Genomic DNA, 17,875 nt, shown 5'->3' on the forward strand with positions numbered 1-17,875 from the left:
AAAATGCTTCTCAAGTGCCTTTCATGCCTGGGGAAGGAGGGTTCACAATTCTAATAAAAGCCACGCAATGAAATGCATCACAATCAATAATAGGCCAGCCACTTAACCAGCAAGTGCCTGAGTGCACAGAAATATGCATCTTCAGAAAACAAAGCACATCAAAATTGGTGCTTGTCTCAGTTCAGATGGGAGATGGTTCTATAAACAGTAACACAAAAGAAAGAAAAAACCTTCAACAGTTTGTTTCAAGATGGGACCTCAGTGGGCTGGGACCTCATTCAAATATCTCTCTTGACCAGGTTTGAAAGAAGGATAGAGATCTTTGCCATCTTGACCAGTGCATTTCAGCCTACATTAGCACAAAATCCGCTCTCTACAAAAGTAAGGTTGCATAGGACAAAATGGTGTTTTTTTATTCACTTTTATACTCAAGTTTCCCAAGTTTGAAGTGATAAACGTATATCAATTATTATTTTATACAATCCAAATATTTTTAGCTAATTAGATTTAAAAAGCAACATTACCAATTATATATATATATATTCATAGGTGTGTGCAGGTGCCGCCTGATTAATTCTGTAAATGGCTGAATAATTTATAGTTCTGTGTCCCCTTTAAACCTTACATACACTGCATTTTACTGATTGCCCACAGTCACTGGTGTATCTCAGTTCTTCGACATCTATGAAGTTTGTATGCAAATGTTGGCGCTCAGTCTAACGCTTCAGCTGCGATAAATTGAGCATCAAATCTGACACCTGCCAACCGACATACCAGCAGAGGCGCACTGAATGTAATGGTGTTTGCTGTGTAGAAGACTTGTGCTTTGAAAATTCCATTTTCAAAATAGCCCTTAAGTGTCCTTCTGCTTAGTCGGCTATATACTTCTGCCTGGAGTCAGCACCCATGTTTTAACACCGTCTAAAACGCAGCCTTGCTACATAGCACCTTTGGTTGTCTTTCTTCTAATTGTATTATTTGCATTGAAAGGAGACTTGAGAAAGGGCAGTTTGCACCACTGAACTTGTGTGGGTGATCTTGTACACGGGGTGGTGGTGCAGTTGACTTGGGGAAAATCTCTTCCTTTTTTTTAGCCTTTCTGCCACAGCCTGTGCCTCAACAACTGGAGCCATCTCTACCATTGGGCAGAGTGAGGCACCTGCCTCAAAGGGGCAGATGCAGGGTAGTGATACTTTGTAGAACAGCTGCTGTGCTGTGTGTCACATGGGCAGGTTTGCACCCCCTAACTTAGCCTACTACTCTTGACAATAATGCACCATGCTGTCTCGGTCTAGTTGGCCTCTGTACATAAAATGGAATGGGTGCGTCTTAGAACAGCCCTGTCGATTATATGTCAAATACTTTTACAAATGAGAGGGTGGTTCCCTCTCCCTGTAGCAAAACAAAACCTTGTTACGTTCACAAGCTGTGTCGGGATATTGATTTCCTGGCTCTGTAAACAGCTGTTGGAGAGACTTCCTTCACATGCCAGGCATAGTATGAATTTATTGCCAGCCCTTCCTCATGCCCTATCTTTTGGCCAGCAATGTTTCATTACCTTAGCCCAAATTCAACAAAGTGACTCAAGCAGGCGCCTAGTGAACATTTGGCACGAAAACTCCCAAGAAATGTTTCCTTGTAGGGAAGGTCCATGGCTTGGTGCTACAGCACACACTCGGCATGCAAAAAGTCAGGTGAGGCTCTGATTCCCTGCCAGGTCACAGAAAGTCTGGGAAATATACCATGATAATCCTGAAAGGTCATAGACATAGAATCATAGAGTTGGAAGAGACCACAAGGGCCATCCAGCCCAACCCCCTGCCAAGCAGGAAACACCATCAAAGCATTCCTGACAGATGGCTGTCAAGCCTCCGCTTAAAGACCTCCAAAGAAGGAGACTCCACCACACTCCTTGGCAGCAAATTCCACTGTCAAACAGCTCTTACTGTCAGGAAGTTCTTCCTAATGTTTAGGTGGAATCTTCTTTCTTGTAGTTTGAATCCATTGCTCCGTGTCCGCTTCCCTGGAGCAGCAGGTCACTGCAGCCAATAAGGTAAAAGGTAAGGTAAAGGACCCCTGGCCGGTTAAGTCCGACTATGGGGTTGTGGTGCTCATCTCTCAGGCCGAGGAAACCGGCGTTTGTCCACAGACAGCTTTCCGGGTCATGTGGCCAGCAGAACTAAACTGCTTCTGGCGCAACGGGACACTGTGATGGAAGCCAGAGCGCACGGAAATGCCATTTTCCTTCCCACTGCAGCAGCACCTGTTTACTTAACTTGCACTGCTGTGCTTTTGAACTGCTAGGCTGGCAGGAGCTGGGACAGAGCAACCGGAGCTCACCCCGTCGCGGGGATTCAAACCTGCGACCTTCTGATCGGCAAGCCCAAGAGGCTCAGTGGTTTAGAACACAGCGTCACCCGTGTTCTGGAGCTGCCACTGCAGCCAATAATGGGATATATTCACTAACGGCCTGACGTGGAATAAGCTAGCCTCCTGGGCTCCTTTCGTGCTGCAGTACAGTGCTCCCTTCTGCTGTATGGAAACAGGTTACTAACGACAGTTCTGCTCCTTTTAGTTGCCACTCAGTTGTTTAAAGCTAATAGAAGAAGAAGAAGAAGAGTTTGGATTTGATATCCCGCTTTTCACTACCCAAAGGAGTCTCAAAGCGGCTAACATTCTCCTTTCCCTTCCTCCTCCACAACAAACACTCTGTGAGGTGAGTGGGGCTGAGAGACTTCAGAGAAGTGTGACTAGCCCAAGGTCACCCAGCAGCTGCATGTGGAGGAGCAGAGACGCGAACCCGGTTCCCCAGATTACGAGTCTACCACTCTTAACCACTACACCACACTGGTGGTATATTGGGGCTTGTTCCCAAGTAAGTATGCATAGGATAGGACTGGAGATTTCCTCCGGTCCTTACTGGTGAATTTACATTCTTATCTTTCCATAACAAGCTGCCCATGCGTGCTTTTCTGCACTTAGTTGATGAAGGGTGTATATCAAGGAAAGCCACCGTATCTCATAACCTCCAGAAACATCTGTTTTCCAACTCGCAACACGTATTTAAGGCTGCAATTCTATTACACTTACCTAGGAATAAGTGCTATGGAACCTCATAAGACTCAAAAGCATACAAGATGCATGACTATTGTTTTCAAAATCAGAAGCACTGCTACTGAAGGGATGTAGCTCAGAAGGTCCAGGTTTAAGCCCTGGCATCTCCAGGTAAGCGCTGGAAGGGGCTCCTGCCAGAAATTTTGGAGAGCTGTTCCCAGCCAGTGCAAACAGTACTGTGTTATATGGTTCAATGGTCTGGTTTTCAGTATAAAGCAGCTTCCTATGCTGCTATGCTTTAAAGCCAATGTAGGGGAATCTTTGGCTCTCCAGATGTTGCAGAACTACAACTCTGATCATCCCTGGCCATTGGCCATGCTTGCTAGGGGTTGATGGGAAGTGTAGCTCAGCAATCTCTGGAAGGCCACAAGTTTCCCATGCCTGCTTTAGAGGAACACCCACCACCACACACTGCCACGGCATTTTTATTTTATTATTTTATTTTTGACAAAGTAATAATCATAAATAAATACGAATAAAAATGTGCACCCCCACCACCGAGACCATTCCATTGTAACTATCCGACCTCCCAAAATTGTGATGGTTTGACCCCTTTCCGTTTTAACAGTACAAATTCTACAAACACCCTCCACATCTCAAAATCATTTCTCCTGCATATTCCCCGTCTAACCTTAATGGCACAGGTTAATTTATCATTAATAGCTACCGCATATCCCACACCTCTTTATACCATTCTTTCATTGTATATTCTGCTGGCCCCTCCACTCCCTAGCTATGTTAATTCATGCAGCTGCCAATAAATTTGTGAGCAAGTCCTTCATAGCCTGCGAACCTTCCACCCCATTGGAAACTGATAATAATGTCAGCGACAGTGGCATTTAAAAACCTGTATCCTTCCCATTTTAAAACATTAAAAACACACATCTTTTTTTAAATAAAGCTATAAAGAAAGCCCCCCACCCATCTCCTGCAATGCACACATAACATAGATGATAATGGCAATGAGGTCATTTGGATGAAAGGCAGGCTTGTGATTATCTCTGGATATAAATTTTATATAGAGGACCGGGAAGGGTGTACTAGAGGTAATATATACAGTGGTACCTCTGGTTACGTACTTAATTTGTTCTGGAGGTCCGTTCTTAACCTGAAGCACCACTTTAGCTAATGGGGCCTCCCGCTGCCACTGTGCCGCCAGAGCACGATTTCTGTTCTTATCCTGAAGCAAAGTTCTTAACCTGAAGTGTTATTTCTGGGTTAGCGGAGTATGTAACCTGAAGCGTTTGAAACCTGAAGCGTATGTAACCCAAGGTACCACTGTACAGTCGTACCTCAGGTTGCGAACGCTGCAGGTTGCGTTCGGCACGGGTTACGAACACAACGAACCCGGATGTACCGGAACGGGTTATTTCCGGGTTCGGCGGTTCGCGCATGCGCAGACGCGTCAAATGACGTCACACGCATGCGCAGAAGTGCCGAATTGCGTTGCGCACATGCACAGACTCGGCGCTTCATGATATGGACTGCTCGTGATGCGAACGGGGCTCCGAAACAGATCCCGTTCGCATCCAGAGGTACCACTGTATCTGCATATCAACAAGAACATGGAGTCCAACAAACTACAGGTCCCCCAAATGGCAGACTCCTCTACAGAATTGCTCTAGGTGGCGATACCAGATCTGAAGGGTACTGTAGTAGCAGGGATATATTATCGTCCCCCAAACCAAAATGCCCAGGTTGATTCTAAGATAGAGAAGGAAATGAAGGAGGGATCCAAAAGTGCAATATTAACTGGTGACTAACTTCTTGCCCTCACTACCTTCACACCAGTGTTCGAAACTCCCATCGTTCTAGGCGCATTTTGCAACAGGGTATTTCATTAGCACATGCAGTTTCTGAGCTCTGGGCCCAGTACTGCACCTAAGATTTCAGATTAAAACTGCAGAGTGGAAGGAAAGGAGGACCTTTTTCTGCCTCCCCACTTCCAGCTACTCTCTGAAGACTGGGGAAGAGACCCTCTTAAGGATATTAAGGGGGTGGGCAGGCGAAGGACTGGAACATGTGAAAAATGAATGTAAGATTTTAGGTGCCGCTCATTCATTTTCAGCTTTGTATTCTTGTTATTATATAAAAAGTGCACCTAGACATTTTGTTGTTGTGCCCACAACCTAGGTTTAGGGTGCCATTTAGCTCCTAGCTTTCATATTTCAGTTTCTAACACTGCTTCGCATAGACAAAGCATATGCATATTCCAGTCATGACAAAAAGGCATAGCTGTCAACCTTTCCCATTTTTGGTGGAAATTCCCTTATTATAGCATTGGGAAACAGCAGGGAAGGTTGACAGCTATGTATATAGCAGTGGGGAACAGCAGGGAGGATTGACAGCTATCATAATGACCAAGGCAGAATGGAGTGGGACTAGAACTATAACTTAGTTGACAGCTATGCAAAAAGGTAAAATTTCTGGATACCCTAAATGACTGTGTCCTGGAACAGTTGGTCACATAACCAACAAGAGGGGAGATGACTTAATCTTAAGCCCAGGACCTGGTAAGAGATATAAGTGTTACTGAATTGGGAACAGCGACCATAGTGCTATTAAATTCAACATAGATGTAGGTGGACAATTGCCAACAAAGTCCCACCCACCCAGTCACATTTGACTGCCAAAGAAAAAACTTGCCAAAAATGAGGTAAGAAAGAAGTTGAAGTGGAAAGTCAAGAGGGTCAAATCTCTCCAGAATGCTTGGGGGTTGTTCAAAACCATAATAATAGAAGTTTAGCTAGAATATATACTGCAAATCAGAAAATGTACCACTAGGCCTAAGAGGATCGCTGTGTGTTCAATGAGCAGAGTCAAGGAAGCTATTAAAGGCTAAAGGAAGAAACTTTGGCAAAAGAAATCCAAGAAGACTGTAAGGGATGCAGAATGTGTAAGTATTCAGCTGAAGAACAACAACAAAATAATTACATTAAAATCAGATGAGCAGTCAGGGTTGGACCTCTCAAAAATAAGGAAGTCAGAAGGATGCTAAAGGAGGACATGAATATTGCAGAACTTAATTATTCGCCTATGTCTCCACAGAGGGAGGTGTAGCAGAGATTCCAGTAAGTAAAGTAGTGTCCTGACACAACTAATGGTGACAAGATACCAAGTTAGCAGACCTATATTGACAACTTGAAAACTGGCAATGCTTAATTAATTAATTGCCTATATCTTCACAGTGGAAAGAGTGGGGCAGATCCCTGTACCTAAATTAGTTCCTCAGGAAAGAATGAGGAACTTATGCAACTGATGGTGACAAAAATTCTAACACCTACTGAGAATTTTAAAACTGACAAGATTTGTCCGTTCCGGAAGGCATCCACACAAATATTCTTAAAGAACATTGTTGATCTTGTATCAAAAATATTCAGCTTGTCCCCAAGATCAGCCTCCGCACCAAGGACTAGAAAGTTGTCAGTTTGGAAGTGATAGGGGAACCCGCTGAAAATTGTTCTAGTATATTCTGCTGACAGGGAGAGACGATCCAAGATGGCGCTGAGGTAAGACGCACTTGCCAGAGTTCCTTTTGAATCCTCCCTAAATTTGTGCTGTGGCTCCCAGCCTTTGAATTTTTTTGTCCTGAAGATTGTACCAGGGTGTTGGAGTTCACGCTAGGAGTTCACACTGCTGATAATTGTGAAGCCAGCATCGTAAATCAGTTTTAATGAGCAGATAATTGTATTCTCTGGCAGCCTTGGAAGCTGCTTTCGACTCTCTGGTTTTCCGCCAGCTCACGCCCAGTTGCCGAGAGTTTTTTCCTTTTATTACTTTTTATTACCTTTATTATTGCTATTTTAAACGACTCATAATGATGGGTCAAGGCAAACGCCTAAGGGACTGTGATGAGGCTTTGCCCTCCCCAAGAGCCAAACAACCAAAAACCGACCCCCCCCCCCCCCGTGTCTGGCAAATGGAGTGGCCCCACTGAACACTGCCACATGGTGGAAACTCAGTTGTCAGTTTTAAAATCGGATCCAGATGAGATATGTGGGAAATTACAGGCTACTTAGGTTAATATCTGATCTGGGAAAACTGGAGAAAAACATTATTAAAGCTAAAATTACCAAGCATTTAACAGGGCTGGGGAAGCTGGGGCTCTCCAGTTGCTGGACTTCAACTCCCATCATGCCTGACCATTGACTGGGAGTTGGGAGCTTTCCATCTGCCGGGTCACAATTTCCTCATACCTGGCACAATGCTGTTGTACAAATCTATGGTGCAATCACACTTGAGATACAGTACTGTGCAGTTCTGGTCACCTCACCTAAAAAAAAAAAAAGACATTGCAGAGCAGGAAACGGTTTAGGAAGGGCAAACAAGATGGCACAACCTTACAAAAGGACAAGATTAGTGGAATCTCCGTGCCCTTACCACAGCAAAAAGACTGATGCTGATGAATTGGAAAAAGAAAAATGTGGCTCCTTTCTACGATTGAAGACTCGCAACATATGAACAACTTGCATATAAACGCAGGCTTGCCATGGAGAAATTCAGTGACATTTGGAATCCATTCTTACAAATACTGTTAATAGGTTAAGAGCTGGTGAAGTACAATAACAATCTTGTAAAGTGTACAGTTTCGGGGGGGGCTTTGTTTTTCCTTCTACGTGGGTTCTATTTCTGTTTTTCATTTCTCTCTCTTATTTGCGTTTCACAATGTTGAGTGCGCATATCATTATTTACTTTTTGAACTTTCAATAAAGATGTTTTTGTTTCGTTTTATTTTTAAATTTTTAAAAAGAACCTGGGGCCAGCCAGAGAAGCTGAGAATCGCAAACGGGGGTCCGGGGATGGAAGAATACTGTTCTCCCCGCGGCGCCTGCTTGCCCGGCCCGGCCTTGGGCTTCATTTTGGGCAGGAGGGCGGCCTCTTCCTCCGCTTGCCAAGCGGCGAGGGCGGAGCCAAAGAGGCGCAGCACCTGCGCAACAGAAAACTCCACGCGGCTCACATGAACATCTTCCAGGCGGACCAAGGCGGGCAACGTCGGCGAGCTGGAGCTCTCGTCTTGCGGCGCGCAACTCAGGTCGCCGCGGGGGATTCCGTGTCCGAGGCGGCAGCTCTTTTTTGGGCCGAGGGCCCTTTAAATCACTCCTGCTTCGGTGGGCGAGGACTTTCGTTTTCTGTAGTCGCTGCCCCCCCCCCCCCCGCATCGATCCAACCTCCTCCTCCTCCTCTTAAAGGTGAACAACGCTCTGCCGCCGCTGCGTCACGGAGACGGACCTTTCCCGGGAGGACCGGCCTGACTTGAAGGTGGGAGGAAAAGGAATCCACATGGGGGGTGGAGTGGGGCGAAAGGAGGGGGCGGGCGGGAAGAGCCTGGCTTTGAGTGGCATCTGTTTTGGGAGGGTGGTGCTGACGTGTCCCCTGCCTCTTATGGGGGCTGCTCTTTTTTTACGAGGATGTGCGTGGAAAAGTAGATCCAACTCCCATGAGGTCCCTTCGCCTCCACCCCCATAAAATATTTGAAGGGGACTGCCCCCCAAGTTATGGGGAGCTCCCATTCAAATGTCTCATGTCATGTGATCGATTATGCAGGGAGGGGCTTACCTGGCTTTTAAACCCCCCCCCATATTTTATATTCAGGTTGGCACCCCTGAGCGTAATGCAGACTGGCAAAAGAACAAATTACGTGTGCATTATCGTCGTTATTAATAGGGTTGCCAGTTTAAACAAAATGTTCCTCTTCATAGTATTATTCCATTTTTAAAAAATGGATCTGGAAGGTAGCCCGTTATGGTTCCTTAGAATTAGACGTTTGTCACAGCTCTATTTCTGTGCATCTGTCTTGCTGGCCCTGGACCTCCCCCGCCCCGGGCCTCTCAGAAGCGTTTATCCTTCAGTATTTTGTACAGAGAGGCTCGTCGTTTCCTAAATCCGAGTGAGAACCTCTGGCGACTTATGTGTGCTGTAGCAGCTTTTCTTGGGGCTTCCTAGGAGACCTTTGTATGTGGGGATTGTTCTCAAAAGCCTGCGATGTTATTATATCCATCTATCTACTTCTGTATTGCACAGCTTGGATATGGTGCAGTGCCAGATTTACATACAAGCTAAACAAGCTATAGCTTAGGTCCCCACTCTCTTGGGGGCCCCAAAAAAATTTAAAGGGGGGAAAAACTGGATGTATATTTCCAAAATATAAGATAAAAAACAAATAAAATAAAACTTACATACAGCAACAGTGTTTTGTGTTGTGTAGGCTCCTATTGTTATGTGCTTTAGATACCTATCAGGTCCATAAATTACCATAATAGCATATATTCAACACAAAAAAGCAACAATTCGTTGTTGACAAAAGGACAGCTGGACATATAAAGAGCCCCATTACCTTCAGTTGCTTAGGGCCTCATCAAACCTAAATCCGGCTCTGGGTGCACATATAAAAAGTAGTAGTCTGGTCACTTTTCATCTAGTTTTTTTTTCTTCATTTGCTAGGAAAGGTTATCTCTTGAGAATATTTATTGCAGGGGAAGGTGTTGGTCCCACTATCAGCTTGCTGACTTCCCTTTTAATAGATTGCTTTTTACAGCAGCCTGACATGCAGCAAGTGGCAATAAAACGATGGGAAAACATTAACCTGTGTTAACTTACATATTTCAGGCTGTTAGGACACAGCCAGAACCAGTACAAGAGTAAAATAAAATAAAGTATGTAAGGGAAATGTCATGCTAGCCAGGTCTCTCTAGGACAGGCAGGCAAATTCAGAATGAGCCTCCAGTTGCATTCTCTCGTTTCCTTGTTAATAATTAGATTTTGTTTTCATCCAGCCGAGTAAGTAAATAATAACTGACCATACCATGTATTCTGTATGCATTTCATTAAAACTTTAAATCAAGGTCGGCATTTTTAGCTGGTCTCCGAGAAGCAATTTTGCTACCTTAGGGGTGTTTTCCTGCCTCTCTTGGCTGATGTGGAATTAAATGGCTACAATACAACCTGTACGTTTTAGAACCACAAATATAAGGAGCGAAACGGGTCTCTGATATTGCAAGTAGGAAGCCTATTGATTAGCATGAAGGAAACTAGGAACATGTAGAGCAAAGCTGAAATAATGCAGGATGCTGTAATTATATACATATTTTCGTAGAAGTAAATTCCTTTGAGCTTGGTGGCACTCACTTCTGAGTAAACATGGGTTGGGCTGCATGTATCTGTTAATTAATAAGAATTTATTAAGAGAGAGGTAAAGACAGTGCAGTGGAAGTGAAGCAAAGACTGGTTGGTTCAGTAATGTTTAAAATGTTGAAAGCGAGGTTACACTTTCTTATCTCAGTTAATAATCCAACCACTGCATTCTGCACTAGCTGTGCATTTTCAAAGGCAGCCCAATATCTTGCAGTAGTCTAACTTGGAGTATCACAGCATAGACAACTGAAGCCAGACTGTCCCTGTGACAACTGAATTTCCAGCTGATGGGCAGCTTTATGTGTTGTTTGGTGCTAATCCTGTTTGACTTTTCCTGTTGTATGTAGATATTGAGAAGATGCTGCTGTCCAAACCCAGCAGGAATGGCTTCTGGATCCTTCACAGAACACACTGGTAAGGAGCATGGACTATTTACCGGTACATCAACTCTGTGTTTCTTGTAAAAGGACATTTTGATCTTTAACTTGCTATTCAAGCTCGACATCTTCCCTTCTGATCTCACCTCTCAAAATCCTGACATGGACTGACTCCTTCGGGTAGTGATAAAGCGGGATATCAAATCCAAACTCTTCTTCTTCTTCTTCTTCTTCTTCTTCTTCTTCTTCTTCTTCTTCTTCTAAAAGCTGCTGTCAGGCCAAAAAAATTGTGAAAGTAAATAAAAAACAATACTGTTTTTATTGGAACAATCGTCATATTGGCAAATAAAAAGGGCAAGCTCCTAAGAGCCAGTGTGGTGTAGTGGTTAAGAGTGGTAGACTCATAATCTGGGGAACCGGGTTCGCGTCTCCGCTCCTCCACATGCAACTGCTGGGTGACCTTGGGCTAGTCACACTTCTTTGAAGTCTCTCAGCCCCACTCACCTCACAGAGTGTTTGTTGTGGGGGAGGAAGGGAAAGGAGAATGTTAGCCGCTTTGAGACTCCTTTGGGTAGTGAAAAGCGGGATATCAAATCTAAACTCTTCTTCTTCTTCTAAGTTAGGGGTCAGCAACCTTTTTCAGCCATGGGCCGGTCCACCGTCCCTCAGACCATGTGGTGGGCCGGACTATATTTTTTTTGGGGGGGGGGAATGAACAAATTCCTATGCCCCACAAATAACCCAGAGATGCATTTTAAATAAAAGCACACATTCTACTCATGTAAAAACACGCTGATTCCCGGACCGCCCGCGGGCTGGATTGAGAAGGCGATTAGGGCCACATCTGGCCCACGGGCCTTAGGTTGCCTACCCAAGTGCACAGGGCTCTTCTCTAGGGTAAGGAAGGCTTAGAGACAATATAGTAGGAAAAGCTCTAGTGTGGAAAGTTGTTGAGTTTCTTAGGAAATGAAATGCCATGGCGGACGTTCCTTCTTCAGATTGTTTATTGGTCCCAAAGAAAAGCAGAGAGATTGAAAGGGGAAACCAAGTTTCCAGCACACACAGAGAAAGAAAAAGGGCTTCTGTAATAAAAAAAAATGCTGCATTTTTACTAATAAAAGTTCATCTCGAGCTACGGCCTTTTTGCTATCCCTCCCTCTCTAGCTCTACTCTATAATTTCCACTCATGTTGGCAATTTGAGCCCCCAGTCCAGTCACATCCCACCAAGTCTTTTCCTTTCCAACAGGCAGTATTGCTCCTATGACCTCAAAGGAAGCGAAAAGACCTTGCCTGAACTTTCCTAAAGAGCCTTTCCAGAGTATTTGTTTTGGCTCCTTGCCCAGTTGTATATGGACTCTAATCTTATCTCCAAGTGCATCACTTCCCTTTCAATGTGAATTCTGTTTCTAGGATCCTAGGCACAGGATCTAGGTAGGGAGACTCCTTTTATTAGGTTTATAATTCCGTCTACCTTGCCTTGAGTGGAGGCAGGAGTTAAAGATTAATCACCAGTTGACCTGAGTGATTAATCAATCTCACAGGGTGGTGTTTTTTTTATTTTAAAGATTTGTTTTGAAAGTCTGTGAATTCAAAATGTGGGATGATATTCAACTAAACAGTTGTGCTAGCGCAAGGATTAGCTGTAGCACAATGGGATTTCTACCTTCTCCCCACTCTGCCTCACCCCCCCCCGCCATCACCAAACCTGCTACAGAGGGTTAGGGGGAACCCCCAGATCGGATTTAGGGGGTGCGCAGAGGAAGAAGAGGTGGAGAATGTTCCATTGCACAAGGAGAAGTCCTTCTCGACAGAACGTTTTGCTTAGCACTGCGTTGAGGACAACCCTTGGGATTTATTTCTATTGAGAAAAATGTTTAAGGCTGCTTAATTATAAAACTTCCTAGATTGTGCACACAATCACTATCAGTAAAACACATATAGAATCAGAATATAATATAGACTCGGGGGGGGGGGAACTGATTAAAGCAAAAATACATAGCTAAATGATACGTCTGGGTAGACCTGCCGAAATTAAAAAATCAGCAGGCATCTAAAACCTTGTGGCGAGGGTACCTGCCTAATGAATTGCTTGGGCTGGGGTAAAGGAGGAGAACTTGGGAAGTGTATATGTATGTTGCAGTTTCTATGAGGGTAGCAGCTGAGGACAATGATCAGGTAACTTTGTGGGGTGCGGATGATTTGCCCCACAAGAATCGCCATCCTGTTCTGACTCTGTTAAGAGAAGTGGCAGACCTGTTTTTATAAACAATTACCATAAGGCTCTAGAAAGCTTCCTTATTTTATACGTCAGGTCTGGAATTTCCCAGATAACACGCTGCATGTTGCAATTGCAGGCACACACCCTTTAAAAAAAAGAGAGAGAGAAAGAGAGAAAGGCACCTCTGCCAAGGAGTTAAGAATGGCAGCTTGGAAGCAGAACGAAACTGCACTCATTTTCCTTTCTGCTTTGGCAAACCTTTCCCAGGTTACTTGCTCACAGTCTTTCTTTAGGGAAGTTTAGGGAAATTGTTAATGTTTGATCTTTTATTGTGTTTTTAACATCCTGTTGGCTGGAGAGGCCTGGCCAGATGGGTGGGTTATAAGTAATTTATTATTAATTATTATTATTATTATTTATTTGTTAAGTTCCCTCCCTGTGTGTGAAGTGGGGGAATATTGTGTTTGTCAGGCAAGGGTGCTCTTAAGGGAAGGTACAGATTCCTTCGATTATGTTGTTGGGATCCTGGAAGACAGACTCTGTGCTGCCATAGCAAATTATCTCTTTTCCTCCTCTGTCCCGCTCTGCAGATTATTTCTGCATCTTCTTCCCATGTCCTTTTCCTGTATGTGTCTTAAGCCTGCAGGTAGTGACACTGCATAAAACTCCAGAATCATAGAACAGTGCTTTTTAACATGTCCGGTCCGAAGTACATGCTGTAGATATCTTCTCTTTTAAGGTTTTGGCTTGCTTTGGTTACAGGTTGAGAGAGATGCCTTGGAGGCCCCACCCTCCAGCCTGCATGGCTTGGACGACCTACCGCAACTATGGCACTTGGAACGATGCTGGCAGCACAAGGCGCAGGGTCATGGTAGCAGCAGGGGCCGGGCTGGGCATAGGCACCATCTTGGCTTATGGAGATCACCGTCGGCGGGTGAGTGGGATGTGAAGAAAAGAAGAGCTAAAAGTTGAGAGCTGGGCTGTTGTACAAAAAATGGGTCTTGGCACTGTGCCTGAACTTAAACTTGCAAACAGCAAGGTGGGGGATGATAAACGTAAGACTGCCATCCCCACTTGCAGCTCCCAGAAAATAGTATTCCTGGGCTTACTGCCTCCAACAGTGGAGATATAATGTAGCCAATTATAGCTTGTAGTCCATTGACCCTCCATTAATTTATCTCATCCTCTTTGGAAGTCATGGAAGTTAGTGACCATCACTAGGTCTTATGAAAACAAACTCCTGGGTATAGCAATGTCTGAGCGTCTCACCAGACACAGGAGGGGTAGTTAAAGGCCTAACAAATAAGAAACGCCTCCCGAGAAACGTGGACCCCTTTCCTTAACAATGTTAATGGCCAAAATCAAGACCACCTTATACCAACTGCTCAGTATTCTCAGTGGAGGGGCTGTGTTAAGTAATATGTTTGAATGTGTAAGTGTATGTCTAGAGACAAGGGATGAAACACACAACCTTAGGTGTACTGCTGTTTCGTGGTGGTTGTGTTTGTATTTGTTTAAAAACCAATTTAAAATTGCTTAAGAAAAGGAAACAAACTCCATAGTTCAACTGTGGTTTGACACTCCCGGTCCTTGTTTTATCTCTGGCAAGCTCCTCAGAGACCTACCAGTAAATCTTGATCTACCTCAAAACAAAATATAAAATAAAATAAAAAATCCTTCCAGTAGCACCTTAGAGAATTTTTTTATTTTTGTTTTTATTTTATGGAAGGATTTTTATTTTTTTTATGGAAGGAATTTTTTTATTTTTATTTTATGGAAGGAATTTTTTTATTTTTATTTTATGGAAGGAATTTTTTATTTTTATTTTATGGAAGGAATTTTTTTATTTTTTATTTTGTTTTGACTATGGCAGACCAACACGGCTACCTACCTGTAATGTGATCTACCTCGTCACCAACTCTGGAGAGAAATAGCACATCTTGTACTGTTTGCCTTTTGCTGCCTTTTGCTGTGTGTGTGTGTGTGTGAGAGAGATGCAACGCTTCATTTATACGAGCTTTTATTCACAAAAGCACTTTCTACAATAAATCTTTTAATCTTTTTTAAATAAAACTAACTGTGGTTTGACAGGCTTCTCGTGTGAATAAGTAGGGCTCTGGTGCTAAGGGCTGCAAAGAGCTCCTTGTTTCTCCTTTCTTAATGGCTTTCCCCTCTTGCTTCCTTACAGGCAGCTGAGCCTGAGACCCCAGCGCCCGCAGCTGGACCCCCATTTACGGTCTTTACCCGGAAGGAGGTGGCTCGCCACAACAGTGAAGCGAACCGGGTGTGGGTGACCTACGGCAGCGACGTTTTTGACATCACAGACTTTGTAGGGGTGCATCCTGGAGGCAAAAGTAAGATCCTCCTGGCAGCAGGGGGCGCTCTGGAACCGTTCTGGGCCCTCTACGCCATGCACAAACAGGAACACGTGCTGGAGATCCTTCGTGGGTACAAAGTGGGGGAGCTGAGCCCCGAGGAGCCTCCGCAGCCAATTCCAGGAGACCCGTACGCCGAGGACCCCCAACGGCACCCCGCCCTCCGAGTGAACACCTCGAAGCCCTTCAACGCAGAGCCCCCTCCGGAGCTGATTGCCGAGAACTACCTGACTCCCAACCCGCTCTTCTTCAAGCGCAACCACTTCCCCGTGCCCGTGGTGGACCCTGCCACCTACCGGCTGCAAGTACAGGGTTCCGGTGGGCGGACAATGTCCCTATCTCTGCAGGACTTGAAGAGGAGATTCTCCAAGCACGAGGTGACCGCCACCCTGCAGTGCGCCGGCAATCGTCGGGCCGAGATGAACGCAATCAAGAACACCAACCGGCTGGGCTGGGGCATCGGGGCCATTAGCAATGCGCGCTGGGGCGGTGCCCTGCTTCGGGATGTCCTGGCGGAAGCCGGGTACAAACCCGGCGACAAGGGGCACGTCTGCTTTGAGGGGCTGGACAAGGATCAGAGCGGCACCGTTTACGGGGCCTCCATCCCTTTTAAGAAGGCCATGAGTCCCGATGGGGACGTCCTCTTGGCTTATGAGATGAACGGGGAGGAGCTGCCCCGGGACAACGGGTTCCCCCTCCGAGTCATTGCGCCGGGGATAGTCGGCGCTCGTAACGTCAAGTGGCTGGCCCGGATCACGGTGGGCCCGGAAGAAAGCCAAAGCCACTGGCAGCAGAAGGACTACAAAGGATTCTCCCCTTCCGTGACGTGGGACAACGTGGACTTCTCCAGCGCCCCTGCCATCCAAGATATGCCCGTGCAGTCGGCAATCACCGACCCGGGCCCAGGTGCCTGCGTCTGCCCTGGGGAGCTCACGGTGAAAGGCTATGCTTGGAGCGGAGGGGGGCGGAGGGTGATCCGTGTCGACGTTTCGCTGGATGGCGGGAAGAGCTGGCACGTGGCCAAGCTAACCGGGAAGGAGCAGCTGCCTGGCCGAGCCTGGGCTTGGCAGCTGTGGCAGCTGGATGCCTGCGTGCCGGAAGGCACCAAAGAGCTGAACATTGTCTGCAAGGCTGTGGATGCCAGCTACAACGACCAGCCGAACACAGTGACGCCCATCTGGAACATTTTGGGAGTGCTCAACAGCGCGTGGCATCGGGTCCACGTCACCGTGGGCGAGGAGTAAGAGGCTGAGTCGTGCCTCGTTGCCTGAAAGAAACAAAGGGTTACGGATCGCGGTTGTTTTGCACCTTCCTTCTTCCGAGGGTACCACTGCCTACATCCTCGTGGGAGAGGCCAAGGAGAAGAGGTTAAGCATTTGTTGTCACTGCAGCTACCGCTGAGCTGCAGCTTCTATCATTCCTGACCATCGACTTTGCTGGCTGGGACTGAAAGGACAGCTGGAGGTCACCACCTTGGCGAGCCCCGTTCGAGATGGATGAAGGCCCTTTTACTACCTCTTCTCTAATCTCTCTGTCTTTTAAGGAAGCCCTTCTGCTGCCCTTTAGAATTCCTTGTGTGTTTGTCTCTCGAGAGGCGAATGCGCGCAGCCTTCACTGAGTTGCCTTCGTTATCTCCTGCGCTCTGCTCCTCCTCCTTAGGATTGCTTTCTAGTGGTTCTTACAGCCGTTACAAGAGCTGTTCCCTCATTCCCCGCCCCTGCTCAGAAGACACGGTCGTGGGTGACCAGATGAAAAAGGAGGACAGAAATCTCGACTCTTTTGAAGAGGCAGTTTCAGCAGCTGTTGACATGTTACAGGAGCCCTTTGTGTCCAGCAATCTAGCAGTTTTCTATCTGGAAGGAAGGGTTCTGACAATCGCTTTTGTGAAACACTTAACTCTCCTGCCCTAGCAGGACTAAAAACACAGAATGGCTACTCTGCTTGCACATATGAATGAGCTTGGGAATAAAGGTAGTTTGCTCACATACGGGAATCCAGGTTTAGGAAAACAGCATACAAAGCAGGGGCAGTGTGAGTGTGTGTGTGCGTGTACAGAAACTAAATTTGAATGTTTTGGCTTTCCTACAACAGTAGTTGTAGGTCAGATTGCTCCTGGTCATATGGGGAGCTTAGATTTGTGTGTGTGTCCAAAGAATTGGCTTTCTCCAGGGGCATTTCTCTCCTGCTATGAACACTTTGTGCCTTCTCCATATGTGTGTTGTGTGTTAGTGTATTTGGGCGGGGGGGGGGAGGTGTTAGCCATGAAGCATTAAAATAACATCACAAACTTGCAGGAAAACAGTCATAGGTAAAACAGTGTAACATTCAATTTCATTTCAGGCCTTTTTTTAACACCCACTTTTTGAGGGGGGGGGGGAAGTCCTGGGGAAATACTAAAGCTTTTTTACCTGCTGCCCCAAAGATTGTAATGTAGATGCCAGGTGAGCCTCTCTGGTGAGACCCATTCCGCAGGCAGGGCACCACCAAGAAGCACCAGTGCTTTTGAACTGTGCCTGGAAATGCAGTGGGAGCCAGTGCTGTGCATCTCAGTGTGTACCACCACCCACCCCGTCCAAAATTAGTTGTGTGTCCCCCTCCCACCGCCATTGCTGATCCTTCCCATCAGATCAGGATTCAGGACATCGTAGCTGCACCTCTT

The 17,875-nt window shown here is 45.8% G+C and overlaps 1 protein-coding gene across 1 annotated transcript; it reads left to right on the forward strand.

The window, feature by feature from the left end:
• Positions 1-8,080: 8,080 nt before the first annotated feature.
• Positions 8,081-17,144, forward strand: SUOX (sulfite oxidase). The gene is made up of 4 exons (XM_033138833.1): positions 8,081-8,373; positions 10,593-10,659; positions 13,604-13,775; positions 15,030-17,144. The coding sequence occupies exons 2-4, from the start codon at positions 10,604-10,606 to the stop codon at positions 16,458-16,460; spliced, it is 1,659 nt and encodes a 552-aa protein (XP_032994724.1). The 5' UTR covers positions 8,081-8,373; positions 10,593-10,603; the 3' UTR covers positions 16,461-17,144.
• The last annotated feature ends 731 nt before the right edge of the window (positions 17,145-17,875 follow it).

The sequence above is a fragment of the Lacerta agilis genome, chromosome 2 (genome assembly GCF_009819535.1).
Source record: "Lacerta agilis isolate rLacAgi1 chromosome 2, rLacAgi1.pri, whole genome shotgun sequence".
In the NCBI taxonomy this organism is placed as follows: Eukaryota; Metazoa; Chordata; class Lepidosauria; order Squamata; family Lacertidae; genus Lacerta; species Lacerta agilis.